This window comes from Amblyomma americanum, chromosome 4 (genome assembly GCF_052857255.1).
Source record: "Amblyomma americanum isolate KBUSLIRL-KWMA chromosome 4, ASM5285725v1, whole genome shotgun sequence".
NCBI classification, from domain to species: domain Eukaryota; kingdom Metazoa; phylum Arthropoda; class Arachnida; order Ixodida; family Ixodidae; genus Amblyomma; species Amblyomma americanum.
In genome coordinates this window covers 214,798,922-214,813,202 of record NC_135500.1, presented here as the reverse complement: position 1 = coordinate 214,813,202, position 14,281 = coordinate 214,798,922, and the positions used below count along the sequence as shown (strand labels likewise).

The following is a 14,281-nucleotide window of genomic DNA, read 5'->3' as shown; positions in this document are numbered from 1 at the left end:
TTACTTTGTCCCATGTGTCCTCTTTACAATGAACGCATTAATCAGGCGATTAGCTGTACACGTTCACAAAATGACACGGCGAACTTCGATTAAGATGAAAAACTAACCGAATATAAGGGAAACTAGAAATCCCTCGCCTAATTGCCGTGCATACGACCTCCAACCAACCCGTAGAACGCTGACGCAGAGCAACCCTTTTTTGTGGGCGCGTGCGCGCGTGGTGGTGGACGCCGCAAAAGGCCGGCCCCGATGAGATCGCTGTTTTTATTTTTAAATGTATGGACAGAGAACTTGTAAAAAGAAAAAGGCGGAGCATGCTTGGTTGGCTAGTTTGACGCGTGCTTTGAGTTGCGTTAATGATGCGACGCTCTTTTAGGGTCAAGGGTAGCCACGCGCGGCCGAGCCTGTTTAAACTGCGAGTCACGCGCCGACCAATTACCCCGACAGCGTCCGCGCAGGCGCCGTGATGACGCGGCAAGGTAGGCGCATTTTCAGAAAACTCGGCTCCCTCGCTCTGCATGTCCAGTGGCCTGAGTATGGGGAGGAAATAAAAAACAGGCAGCAAGTATAATGCACGATCTCGCTCCCGAACCCGGCGCACGCGCAGTGCGGCTCTCGGCGATAGGTGTTTTGAAATTAGTCATCATGCTGCTGGGAGATTGCTTCGCATCGCTAATGACGAAATTGTGTGTCCCTAACGAGCCTCGATGTTTCAGCGGGCCCGCCTCTCAGTGGGGCTGTCCATATATCAGAGCTTCTTCCCCGTTCATCTCTCTTTCTCTCTCTCCCTCTACTTTCCGTTGCGCCGGAGAGCATTAAGCCCCAAGTGCTCTACTGAGACCCAGGTAATGAGCCAGATTCCTACCGGCTGCGGAAGCTATACGGACGATTCCGCGGCGGAATCTCGCGAAAAAGATTAATGCGACTCGCGCATCTCATTAGAAAAGAGACTGAGAAACTCTCGTAGCTGGACAGAATAATGTTAGTTCAGAGGCACCATGTAACAGATGATTAGGTTGTATTCTGCTTGCGTGAGTTTGGTTAATAGCCTTATACCCTTATAAACCAGTAAGTTTAAAATGAAAGAGTTTGTTATGGTAGATATGCTCACATGCGAAAGCCCACATGTGTATTGGCGGAAATTCGATGAATTAACTAGTTGAAAGAAGTAGTTTTCGTTTAACCTCTGTGTAATCGGTGCTCAGCCGCATCCTGCACGTCTCCAAGAGAGTTTGTTTTCGGCTACACATAATCGTACAACCCATCAGCCTCATCATCATCATCCCGACTCATTCGCTGCAGCACAAAGGCCACCTTAGCTGCGGCTACCTAGCTGGACCCGCCTTATCCCCGCAGACATCTTTACCTCATACGCCCACCTAACTTTCTGCCGCCCCTGCTACGCTTGCCTTCGCTTGGTATCCAGTCCGTTACCCTTAACAACCATCGCTTATCATGGTTTCGCATAACATGCCCTACCCAAGCTCGTTTCTTCTTGATTTCGAGTAGGATGTCATTAACCTGTGTTTGTTCCATGGCCCACTCTGCACGCTTTCTGTCTCTTAACGTTACACATATCATTTTCCTTTCCACTGCTCGCTGTGTTGCCCTTAAACGGCAACTGCATAGGCTTTAGAAAAGACGAACTTAAAGGCGTCGAATGTGTGAAACTTTCAGGTAAATCATGCGAAGTCCTTTTGGGATAGCAGTTGAAATGGTGACGTAATCGTCGATTAAAATCGTGATGGCTTTCAAGCTTGTCCGCAGCACACAGCGGCAATCGGGCGGCGCATGATGACGTCATCGAAGGTACCGGTACAGTTCCAATGAATAAACGCTTGCTTTGAAGAAAAAAAGATCAAGGCCACCGAAGACAAAGCCTGCCAAGAGTTGTTTGGCAGCATCATACGAGGCACACCTGGGTGGTGGAGAGGAGAGCAGTAATATGAAATATTACCTTCCGTGACATCACACCAAACTTGTCCGCACTTCTCTAGTACACTGAGGAGAAGCCTAAATTCCAATCTTCGATTACGTCACTATTTTAAATGCTAGGACTAAAAACACTTGGCATGCTTCACCTGCAGCCAATATAGGTTGGAATCCTTGAATATAGCGGAATTCTCAAAAAATGGTGCAGTTGCCCTTTAACTTAAGTTGAACCCTTTTTGTTAACCTCCACGTTTCTACCCCATAGATGAGCATCGGTAAGATACAACTGTTATATACTTTTATCTTGCGCGATATTGGTAAACTGCCATTCATGATCTGAGGAAGAGGGATAGGAGGAAGACACTTCTTCCAGAGAACATTCACATCTGAGACTAAATAATAATTAGCCTCCACACAATAGCAGCGCTTACTCCCATACTTCAAATATACTGACCCTTGACAACTTCACCAAGGCACATTCCACTATAAAATTATAATTCATTTTGGCAATTAATAAAGTCTAACCTGATTTTGTTAAGTTTTGAGTGATCCACAAGGTAATTAAAACAAGTTGTACTGAGTCAAAACATTAAATATTTCTTGTTCAGCATGTTTTCAGGATTATATTTAAATTGCATGCGTTCTTCACAAACCCTCGCAATCGTCACTCGTATGCGCTACTTGCATAACATTGCATCCACTTTTTTCCTTAAAAAGAAGGAGCGTGGAAAATGCTGCAATTGTTGCAATTCCTTGCGAAACGCAAGTCTAAAAAAAACTATTCAGGCGTTTCTCTTATATGATCTCATTTTCTATTCAGTAAGGGACAACATGACTGATTTAAAATCAGCGTCATCAAATTTTATGATTTGTTTTCTACACCAGGGCGCGTAGAAAACATTTTGGCGCAACGAATGCACCGTGAAAACGGGAAACCAGGAACTGCGAGCTTGTAATGCGGCGCCAGAAAACAGGCGGACACGTTTCGCTCCGACGAAGTTTAGCAGAACAATGCGGCCCTGTGCGCACACAGAACGGAAACTGAGCCGACGAATCGCCTCGCCATACGGCGGCGGCGGCTTAAAAGCAGCAGCCAGAAGCACCCGCAGTAAACGTAAAAAAAAAAGAAACGGGAATCGCGAACGCCGAATCTCGGGGCTCCCTCTGATTGACGCACTCTGAGCTTTTATTTCCTGTTTTATTTTCTGCTTGTTTTGCCTGTGTTTGTCGCCCGAGAATATCAAACATGGAACCGGCTTTCCAGTCACGCATACGTGAGCACACCCACTCTGCATATCTATGTATGCGCGCAGTAAAGGAAGCTCGAGCGAGAAGAATCTTGCTGCATTGCGAGCAGTCGTTTCGAAAGCGGCGCGTCGCCAGAGGACTCGACGTGGTGGGTGGGTGAGGGGACGGCGGAAGACAAAGAACCGAGTTGGGCACGAAGCCGGATTTCTCGCCAACAAAAAAAAAACAAAAACACTGGAGCGGAACGGTCTGCTGCTGCTGCCGCCGCCGGAGATTTGGACGGAATTCTGCAGCGCGCCTGGCTTTGGCGCGATTCTTCCCGGCTCGTGAGGAGCGCACGTGCCCGGCTTGGGGGAGCTGCCATCGGCGATGGCTGTGCAGAAACCGTGGCTAAGGCAGCAGCGGGCTCTTATCGCCGCGGTGTACCTGTACACTTCCCCACTTGCATAGCGCCGGGAGTGCGGGGCGCTTTCTCGTGTGCATTTGCCGTTCCGTTGCAGAACTAACGTTCGCGTGCGCCAACACAAGCGACTCTCGCAAAAACACCATCAGAGGCTGCAGTTCATTGCCCGCTCGTGGAAATAGCAGTGTGAATAACAGCTACACAGACGGGAAGCTGCATTAGAGTTAACTTCGTAGCAGAGCTGTCGAAGCAGCAGCGCAGAGGAGCTTCAGCAAATGTCCCGCGCTGCGTCTTAAAACGTCCGAAGATAAGGAATCCAGGATTGTACTACTGAATTTTTTGAGCAGTGCTAGGCGGGATACCGTGCCCAATTACGGGCCTACCTGTAACTGATCGCAGTGTTATGAACGGAGCCTATTTCTAGTGGCTGTGTTGTAAACAGTGCAGCATAGACCTTTTTTTTTATGCGGTGGGAGTGGCAGTTTTTCCGATCAATGCATTGATTAGAACTCTAGCTCTCGCTTTTCAAAGTTGTGCTAGCCCACGGCTGCTTTAAAAAGGGCTGCGATGTGGCCAAGCGCAGTGACTTCCCACACCAGTGAAACTGGCAGTGTAAGAATGCAAGCGCTTTCCAAGAAGTAACCTCCAGTGTTCACTCGATTTCTGTTGTGAAAGCTGTGTACGAGCTTCACACTACTCCTTGAAGCTCCCGTAATTCACGTCCGAACTATTTCTCGTTCTTTTCCCGGCACCATCTGCACGTGTAGCCTGGACTGAGTGAACCAGCTCCAATGGTTTCAGTCCAGGTTGAGGAAACAACGCTTTGAATGTCATCCGGAACATTTCCGCACGCAATCTGATCGCCGTGACTGCAGCCTACAGATGCGACAGCGTGTAACAAAAGTTGTCTCAACAAGTCGAAAGACGAAGCTTACCTGTCTGTAGTCTATTTTCATTACCTTATTTGCAATAACTGATTTTGTGGACTTAGCTTGTTTTCAGCTGTTTCTGACACGAAAACGCCGTGGTGGAGTGAATAGCTGTGTGAAACTAGTGGGATCTCCGCGTCTTCGTGGGTGAAGATGGAGGTGAGTTCAGAGCACAAGCATTGAAATTGATGCTTGCTGAATTCACACGAACATATCACAGATACTCCGCGCATTGCTTAAACAAGCTTCACAAAATTCGCGCTTCAGAGTGGAAACCCTTAGAAGTAGTAAAGTGAAAGGAGACTTACAACTTTCTATCTCTATAGTGCACGCTTGTCTGTCCATCGGGAAATATCTGAGATCCATTGGGCAGCTGGCAGTCACTGTCAACCTATAAATGAAAGAAGAGAGAGAGAGAGCACATGTAAGCGAAGCCCTTCTATATGCAAGCGAAAATGGCGCTGTTCTGTGCGGAGGCATGTTGTGGAAAATAATACGAATGTATTGCACAGCTCTATTCGAGACCGGCTCCTAACCAAAGCTCGGCGCGAAAGCGCCGCAGTTTTCAGACATGCCTGCATAGAATATGCTACCCGGAGTTTTTCTTTCTTTTTTCCATAGAGAAAAACAACAACAGAGTGATATAATGATTAAAATATTTCTGAAGAGACATTTTCCCAATCTTGGTTTCTATTTCAAAAGAACCGGATTATAAGAACAAATTTTAGCATTAATAAAACTCCATCTATTAGGCTGAAGTGAGCGTCATTTGAAGTAAATATATTTTCTCTAATCAGCACATATCAAACTTATAGTATTATACTACGGAGGATTGAAGCTTCCTGCCAAAGAGTATTAATCAAACATAAAAATTGGCACTCAAATCAATTGATAAGAAAAGATGACTTTTACTTAATGTTGAATTTTAAAACAATCTTGACGTCTTTTGAAGTCGAGAGGCTCTGTTCTGTCGACTGGGTATTAGAAAAGTGTTTAGTTAGACACATTACGTCACCACATTTTTTGGAAGCCTCGCATTGACAATCATCGCAGTACCCCTTCACAGGGTTTTCTTAATTTATATTCATCTATATGAAAGACAGTAAATGATCTAAGAGAACCAGAATAAATTTTAATCAATATGCTGATGCAAAGATTTCAACATGTGTGGTTACGTCAGCCCGACCATGAGGAAAACGAATCTGTTGAAGGGGCTGTGCACAAGCTGTCGTACACATTGAAGCTGGATTTCTAACTTCGGATGAAAAACTGCAGCTTTCGAGATGATTGTATTCTTGTCTTACAAAAAATTCAACAAAGCATTCGCCGCTGATTGATTAAGCAGGCTCGAAAAAAACAGACTTTTTGTAGTCAACAAAAAAAAAAAGGACAGACGATAACAGTAGTGGGTAATGCGAAATTTGAGCACAGCTCTTCACATGACACCGCCGGCAGGTGGCGTGTTAGGTTGCTAGCCACCCACCGGGATCTCCCCACTGCAGCCACCTTGCAGGTAGTGTTTCGTCCTGCTACTCAGACAAGCGGCTACGGCGACAACTACGACGAGGAACGCAAGAACGGCCGCCTAATTAAGAGCTGCGCTCAAAAATTCATCGATGAACCAAGCGAAGATTGAATGCACCTGAACAAGTTTCAACATTGTCGTTCAGGCACCAGTAGGAGCCTGGCTACAAGCCCGAGCGCTTCGAAACAGAGAAGCAGAAATAAAGTTCGCCGTTTCCAATAACCCCGAAAAGAATAAAATTAAAACACGGTACCACAACGCTAAGGCGGACCCGGCGCTCAAAAGCATACATCTGCCCCAACCTAAGAGAAAGCAAACGGGCCGTCTTATCCAAACTCACCATCGTGACCTCAAAGAAAACGCTGGTTGAAAAACAGCGTTGTGTAAACACGGCCGCCAAAGCTGCCTCCGCCCATACCGCACTCTTGTTGGGGAATGGTCTAGAAAAGAGCGCAGTAAAACAGGCCTGCCCTCGTCCCTCAACAATAAAAGAGAATGATCGCAAAAATAAAGGCGGAGGGGGGGGGGGGGGGGGGAGGTAAAGAGGGTCGAGGAAAAACCGAATTCTAATCTCAACAGCCAATATTTGTCCGGGTGCGCCCTAAAAAGTCCCTTTTCTAGCTCCCCGTCACATTCTGTCGCTCCTATTCATAATTACAGACGTGTCGCCACTCTCCAGTTTGCGAATGTTTCGAGTGTTTGCGGTGGGCCGTGGCTGCATAGACGGTGTGCTCTGTCGCCATTTATTAGGAGGTTTTCCACAGGTAAGAACACTGTTGAGTGCATCCGTTTTTTTATCTTTTTAATGGCGGTGTATAGGTGAGGCTCTACTGGAAAATCTAGTGAACATTACGCCAACGACATTACGTACGAGTTAGGAGGAACGTTATAGAGATTTAAGTTTAGGCCAGCGAAACAGTTCCCTTTACCCCGCTCCCATTTCTTACTCTTAATGCTAGACTGGAGTGCCAACATTTCTTTTTGTGTGCAGTGCGTGAGGTGAAGTCTTCGTTACAACCACTAAAGCAGGAATGCAGTAAATACACAGCGAGGACCTTCAGGTTGCGTTAAAGCGTGCAGCAGCTGCAAAGAAGATGTAATTTTATGGATGGACCAATGTCCATAAACACAATGAGAGAGAGAGAGAGAGTTCTCATGAAGTAAAAGAAGGGAAGAAAGAAGCAGTTAGAATGGCGAGTGCAATTCTGCCTTATTTTACGTACATTCATCAGGAATGGTATTAACGTGTCACGTATTTGGGCTAATGGGACATGGATTTTATATGCTCCACTATATAGCCGTGACGTTTTTTCTCGGTGAAAGTAGTTCATGCGCTTGGCGCTGAAACAGTTTTTTTTTATGGGCTGGTAACTCGTTAGAACCACTATGATGTGAAGACCATTCCTAAGACACCCCAGCCTTACTGATCAAGGTGAAGAGGAGAGAACCGAGAAAATAGAAGGATCCAACACGGTGCTTTAAAGAAAATCAAGGGACGCAAAAAAAAAGAACTAGGCAGGTATCAAGTGTGCTCAGCAAGCAAGAAATAACATTCGCGGCTTCGCACAGTAGTGTGTTTGGCGATGGTATCCTGGGGAACAACTGCGATTCCGCAATTTCGTCCTCTAGAGTCAGAAGGAAGACTGCCTCCGTAATTTCATGCACAACTGAGAGATGGCGTGATGTGGAGTGCATTGCGGAATTCTCGCCCAAAAATGGGTCCATAACTAGTTTCCTGTGTAGACAGCTAGGTTCGGGGCCATTAATTTTGTTCAAGTGAATTGGTGCTTTTCGTCTTCATTTTTCGCTTTAGCACTAAGGCGAAATCTAAATGCAGCAGGATCCTCAGTAGAAGGACACTATTGAAATCCGGCAGGAAAGCCAATTTCCTTAAAGTGTCCCAGCGTCCCTTTACTTTGCCTTCCCTTTGAAGTCGATGGTCAGAACTTCAGATGCTTTCAGCTTATAAATCAATGGTAGAAGGAATCAGATCGTTTTGCATGCCGAGATATCTTTTTGGTATCTCGCATAAGTGCTAGTGCTCACAAGTTCTGCGATGTAGTGCACAGATTACCATGAGTTCGTCGTAATACTAAGCTAACCTCTTGAATAACAAGCACCTATAATATTTTCCCGCATATAACGCGACTGCTTACGCATCATAAGTTGACTATGAAGACGTTTTACTAATGTATTCACCGATATCATGCTTATGCGGGTTGCGTTGTTGGGTGAGTTGGTGCATTTCGATTTGAGCGAGACGTGTCGAACTATTACGATAACCTAAATAGCTCATTGCGCCGGGCCAGTATTGCTTCTCTCGTGAGCGATTAAATAGGGCTAACCATCTCGATTCAATTGTTATGCGGCTTCTGTTGACACTGGTATTAGATGATATGGTTGATATTCCAAAGAAGAATGTGACCTAGCTGATGCTGTTTAGCAATCAACAAAACCTGCCAGTAATCAAATTTCTGTAGATGCCGACAGCAGGACAAATCCTGCTACTGTTTAGGTATCAACGCGAACACTCTAAACAGAAAGAAGGGCAATAAGAAGGGCAATAAGCTGTCCTCAAATGAAGAACAGCTTATTTTCTTTTTATTCCCATATAGGCGTAAGCGTGTTCAGAGTGTAGCCGCATCTTCTCTTGTTTACCAAGGCAAATCGTGGGCTTTAACTACTTACTCAGTATGCAGGAAACGGGATTTAACGAATCTTGCAAGTTGCTATGGCCAGCTCGTAATGCGAACGCATAACCCTGTGACGTGTATAGTATAACGGCTTAGATATTTGCATAACTTACGTGGGCTCGTTTTCGCACCTGCGATGAAGGTCGATCGACTGAAGATATTGAGTTCATACAGCCTGCGCGACGGACGACACGGTTCACTCGCGGTAGTCTTCAACGTGCAGCACATTACGCACTGGAAAGTTCGATGACGTCGGCTCTTTCTCAGCGAGCAAGAAAGCGGAAAAAGTTTCTCTGTTGGCTGACTGCAATTACCTGGTACGGTTCGGAATAGCGTGTAAAAATCATATCTAGACAAGTGCAAGTACGGAATAGCGCGACACAAAAGAGGGGACAGGACAAGCGCTGTTCCTCTTTTTATGTGTTGCGTTAAAAAGTATCCCGCGTTGAGAACATAGACCAACTAAGCCCCAGACAGACGCTGCTGAAGCACAAGTGCGAACACATGCTACAAAAACAAATAAATAACATTGAAAGTGTTAGATGCGCGAAAGCACGGCTTGGCTTTGCTTGTATTTTTGCCTTCTTTGGTTGGCTCCAAGTTTCATCACTGATGCGCCTTTGATGCGCTTTTGATGCGCTTTATTACATATACCCAAAGCATAAGCGTTGTTCTCGACACCTGGATGGCTAGATACGTGGTCTTCGCGAACATTCTGCGTTTGATGTTCGCCACAATAGAGCTGTCTTGTTCCAAATTGCGAGACAGAGCCTTAAGCATCTCGCCAGTGTCCCCCGGAACGTTGACGATCGGTACTTTTATTTGGAACTGTTCGTGGCTCCAGTACAGCAATCGGCGTATCTGCATAAAGGGCATACGGAAGGGGGGGGGGGGAGAGCATGCGTTCTGCCACGTCCTCTAGTGGAGGCAAATATGGAGGCATCGTCTTCTTCCCGCTGGCTACGTCTATCTTGGGGAAAGTAAGCAGCAATGGATGAGGATGTTTCAAACGCCACAATCGATCGCATACGTGGCACGGATAGCCGAACGTGTTTTTCTTAAGCTCTCGCTGAAACTTGGCGGTAGCAGACGCGGCAATGGCCAACAGCATTTCAGAATTTGCCTGGCGTTCGTTCCGTTCCGCGGTGAGGCGTTGGCGGTGCTGTTCACGCAGTAACTCTTGTCTTGCCCGTTGTCGATTTCGCTGCTCCTTCAGGCGAACGGTTCGTTGTTCCGCAGTTCCGCTTCCGTGGCTTATTCTTCACTGCGTTCAGCCCCGTTCTCGGGGATCTGTAGGTTCGCAGTGACGCCTTTCTCCCAGTGCGGCGTAGTCGGCGCAACACCTCCTCCTCCTCATGCGGACCGGGCTCGCTTACCATCGTGGCTTTGTTTGATCTTGTTTGCTCGTGCCGCAGGTGGAAGATGACGAAGACTGTGTTGTGCAATGCGCAACGCGAGAGGGGTCAAGCTTCGTACAAACTCGATAAGCCGGTTAAACCTCGTGAAGTAGCACTCTCGAACTAAAAGGTGCAGCAGTTGAGGGCCGGGAAAGAATACCTTACAAGTTTCGTGCTCATCTGCTGCGTCACGTCGAGATTTGAAATCAACCTAACGGGTAAAGGGCTGAAGGGTATTTTGTTGTCTTCCCCGGAGCTAACTTTGCTTTTCAGCAACAGCCTAAAACTCGAAACTGAGGTACAAACGCAGTGCAGTTCATCCCACTGGGCGTGCATAAAAATGGTTTAGGAGAGTATTTTTTTGGGCGAGTTTGGGAGTTTGGGCGAATTGGTGTATCATGATGAGAAAGCAGCGCTCGATCAGACAGCACAAAACGAAGATGTCACCACATGCCCACTGTGTTTTGTCCTGTATGACCGAGCGCTAGTTTTCGTCAGAGTATTTAAGCTTGCAAGCAATCGTGCGTTGCGCCGAACAAGCTGAGGCTCGTTATAATGACCATGGAGTTTCTAACCTACACGAAATACAGATATTATGGATACCATTTCCTAGACACTGGCACTATTGAGTGCAGTGTGGGAAGCCAGACAGCGACACCGAGTGGTTTCAGCGATTTTTTTTCTCACTGCTTCTCTGGCGCTTGCATGCTTCCCTGAAAATCTGTATATGAACGCGTTTTGCTATAATAAAATGCAAATATGACGTCGCAGAAACTATAATCATGAAGCTCTCGCAGAGCAACTCGAGGAAAAAGTGGTGGATGCTTGAGAAATTCGATAACCCTCGACATAAAGTGTAGAAATTTTGAATATCCTAACATTGCTGCATGTGAACAGAAGGCAGTAGGAAACTATGGACATGAACAGAGGTAGACCCTTTCTGTGTTTCTCTCTTTAGTTTTCGCTGCTTTCCGGCTCCTAAAAATTATGAATGGGTTCAATCACTTCTCGTCTCCTTACATTCCCGATTTCTTTCCAATGTTTTAATCATTTAAATAGAAACATGGGCTTTTTGGTTAAAAGAACCTAGCGAACTGACTTATCGGCGCCTCATGACAAGCTCTCTTGGTAGAACGCTAGTCGGCACTAGATGCCAAAAAAGGGGTATTTTCTAACTGCGATTCATCGATCGAATCAAATAGTACACGTTCGAAATTATGCGGCACGAATCGGATGTATTTTTAAACTTCGAATACTTTTTGAATATTAGGCACGAAGTTCGAATAAGGCTGTTTTCTTCGACGACTGTTCCAAATGCACGGCGCACTCCGACGCCGCACAGCATGCTGCCGCGATCGGCATGCGCAGGCTGTAAGGTCGAGCGTCACGACGCAGTCCAGCCGAGTAACGGCGTGTTCGCAATGCGCACGCATAGCCTCCGAGGTTGGGTGACGCGACAGCGCTCGGGCAAGTTCAGCAAGTCCTGCTTTCATGCCCCATATCTCCGAGGCGATGGCTCGAAGTAGTTCTACCCCCTCCCTCCCCCCCCCCCCCCCCTCATTTAGAAAGACATGGCGCTAGGTTACCGGCTGCCGTCATCAGTAGCAAAAGTCAAATTGCTATGCAAACAATCCAATATGCAAACATGAAAGTCACAGATGTAATGCGATGATTTAGTGTTGCATTTCCCTTGAGCAGGTCAACTAGACTATATGCATCCGATTCGGTTCTCAAAAAAGTGCCATTCGCACACCCCTACAAACTGACTCTAATTTAGCTGAAATGCGACGACGGAGGGGACTTGGACACGACGTCTTCGGGCGTCCCTGGTAACCGTAGACTGATTGAATGCACAAGGAATGTTGCAGGGAGAGGGTCTACTAACCTGTCGCAAGACTTAGAAAAAGGCTGCCTGGACATGCCTTTTGTGCTGTCGAGGGCTTGCTGACGGTGACTCATTTGCTTGCTGACGGTGACTCATAGACCAAAAGGTTTGAAGATATATTAGCCCCTTAGTTTACCCACTCTTGGACAGCTCTTGAGAAATAAGCCAGAAAGCCCATGGCTACAAAGACCCTTGAGCTCTCCTCATGCCCTTCAGTGGCTGAAGCTTTAGCGCCCTCCGGTGCAGCATCTGTTTCGTAGTATAAGTCCCACGTGGTACGAGTTGTCGAAGGTCCAGAACCTGCACGTGCGCTGCGTCGTAATTGACAGCCACGCTTTATTTTCGACCACAGCACGCGTTTTCATGTCTCCTCCAAGAGTGGCCAGGATTCTACCCCATGTCTTTGTGATCAGCAGCCGAAACAAAAGATTGACTAAGACATTGCGGAGGCTTATTCGGGGATGTGGAAGCACGCTGACGCAATTACGTTTCGCGAAAAAAAAAGCACATTCAAAAGAGTGCCCATCGCATCGGCCGCCTATCGGTTTCAACATCCGCCTCGCATGCAGGAGGTGCGGGGTTCAATCGTCAGTACCTGCGAATACCAACCGGTGAGACAAAGAATACAAGTTTTCCTCTGGCCTTCTGCTCGTTCCTTTAGATAAAAATGTCTGGTAAATTGGTCTTTGACCCCACGTTGAGTAAACGAAAACACATTGTGCCATGCCAATCGTTGGCCACAGATGTCCTTGCTTGACAAGAAAAAAAAAACTCGATCATCATTATAATCATTAAGAGAGAGTGCCCATGCGAAAGCAATGAACTCTTATGAAAGAGAATATTCTCTCTTGTAAACCACCGCTTAGAATAGGTATGATGACCGTTAAAAGTGAACCCCAGCGCTACAGAGGGTTCTAAAACTCCGCTTACACGGCCTCGACTCACTTCATCCGGCATTATGCTGCTGGAACTTCGATGTAAATACCATTTGCTTAAGCATTGCTGCATAACGTCAGAATTATCGATCCCACGAGCAAGACATGGCGTTTCCATAAACTCTCACTGCGCATAGCGGAAAAATTAAAGCGCAAACAAATGTACAAAGCGATGTAAAAAAAGGCGAAGCAAGTAACCACGCAGAGGTAAAATTTGCAAGCATTACGTAGCGAAGTTTATACATTACTGTCATCCCATTCCTAGTGGGCCCTTGTTAAAAGTTCAAGTACCAGCTTCGCGCAGCGATGTATGCAGCAAGTGTCCACAAGGTTAGCAATTTCATCAAGATTGTATGATAAAAAATAATCACAAAACAAGATTGCATGATAAATCAATAATCCCGAAATAAGAAATTGCAACAGGGCCTTCATTTACAATCTCTATGATCAATTACTTCGAAACGGCCGCATCGGTCGGCGCCTGCATGTCTGGTCTTTTCTGCCTTTCTTTTTGCTCTTTATCTTTTCTCCTCACTGACACGACGGCAGAAAACCAACTAATCAGGGCGGTTTGGCACAGATGGGAAAACACCTTTACTGATACATCCTTGTTTCTGTCATAACCTGCGAAAATACGCAATTTGGTTCACACTACTTGTTAACGTAAGCATGCAGACTGCACCGGTCACATCAAGAAGCACAAGCGACCTCGTGCTTGATATGTCCGCGAAATTACATTGAAATATAATTAAATCGCATGGATTGCAAAAAAACACACACAAACTGCGCTACGACTGGATCCGTACTGAGTACAGTGTCCGAAGAAAAGCCAAGGATGAACGAACAGCAAAAACGACGAGGAGCTTAACACCGAGGCTGGGTGCTGCAGATGTCCTAGAAACACAAGGGTATACAAACACCGTAAGCGATAGCGGCGCCAGCGGACGACAAACGCACAGAAGGGGAAGAAAGCGGAAACAAAAAGTGTGTGCACTCAAGTAGTGCATGGACGGGCAGGGGAGAGGACAGGCCGGTAATCCTATCAGATGCCTACTCGAGCCGAGCCAACGGGGCCACCCACACACGCAGGCAGCGACCCGAGGAGCACCGAAGGAGAGCCTGGGCATTCCGACGCCGAATATTCTTTCCCTTTCCCCGTGAGGCGGATTAGCGACAGCGCGGAGGAGCCGCTCGGACCGTGTTGATCATGGCCAGTGTCGCGTATAACACACACACGCCGTAACGGCTGCTGCTGTTGCGACGGGATGGAGGAGAAGACCCGTTGCACGGCCGCTGTGCACACACGGCCTCGCTGCTTGTTTTTGCTTTTGTTC

General features: G+C 46.7%; 1 protein-coding gene across 4 annotated transcripts in view; it reads right to left on the bottom strand.

The window, feature by feature from the left end:
* The window catches only part of Rdl (Resistant to dieldrin), a 228,955-nt gene that overhangs the window by 41,374 nt on the left and 173,300 nt on the right, over positions 1 to 14,281 (bottom strand). For all 4 annotated transcript variants that reach the window (XM_077663327.1, XM_077663325.1, XM_077663326.1 and 1 more), the window contains exon 5: positions 4,821 to 4,903. In XM_077663327.1, coding sequence (XP_077519453.1) covers positions 4,821 to 4,903 — 83 coding nt within the window. The remainder of the gene's footprint in view (positions 1 to 4,820; positions 4,904 to 14,281) is intronic.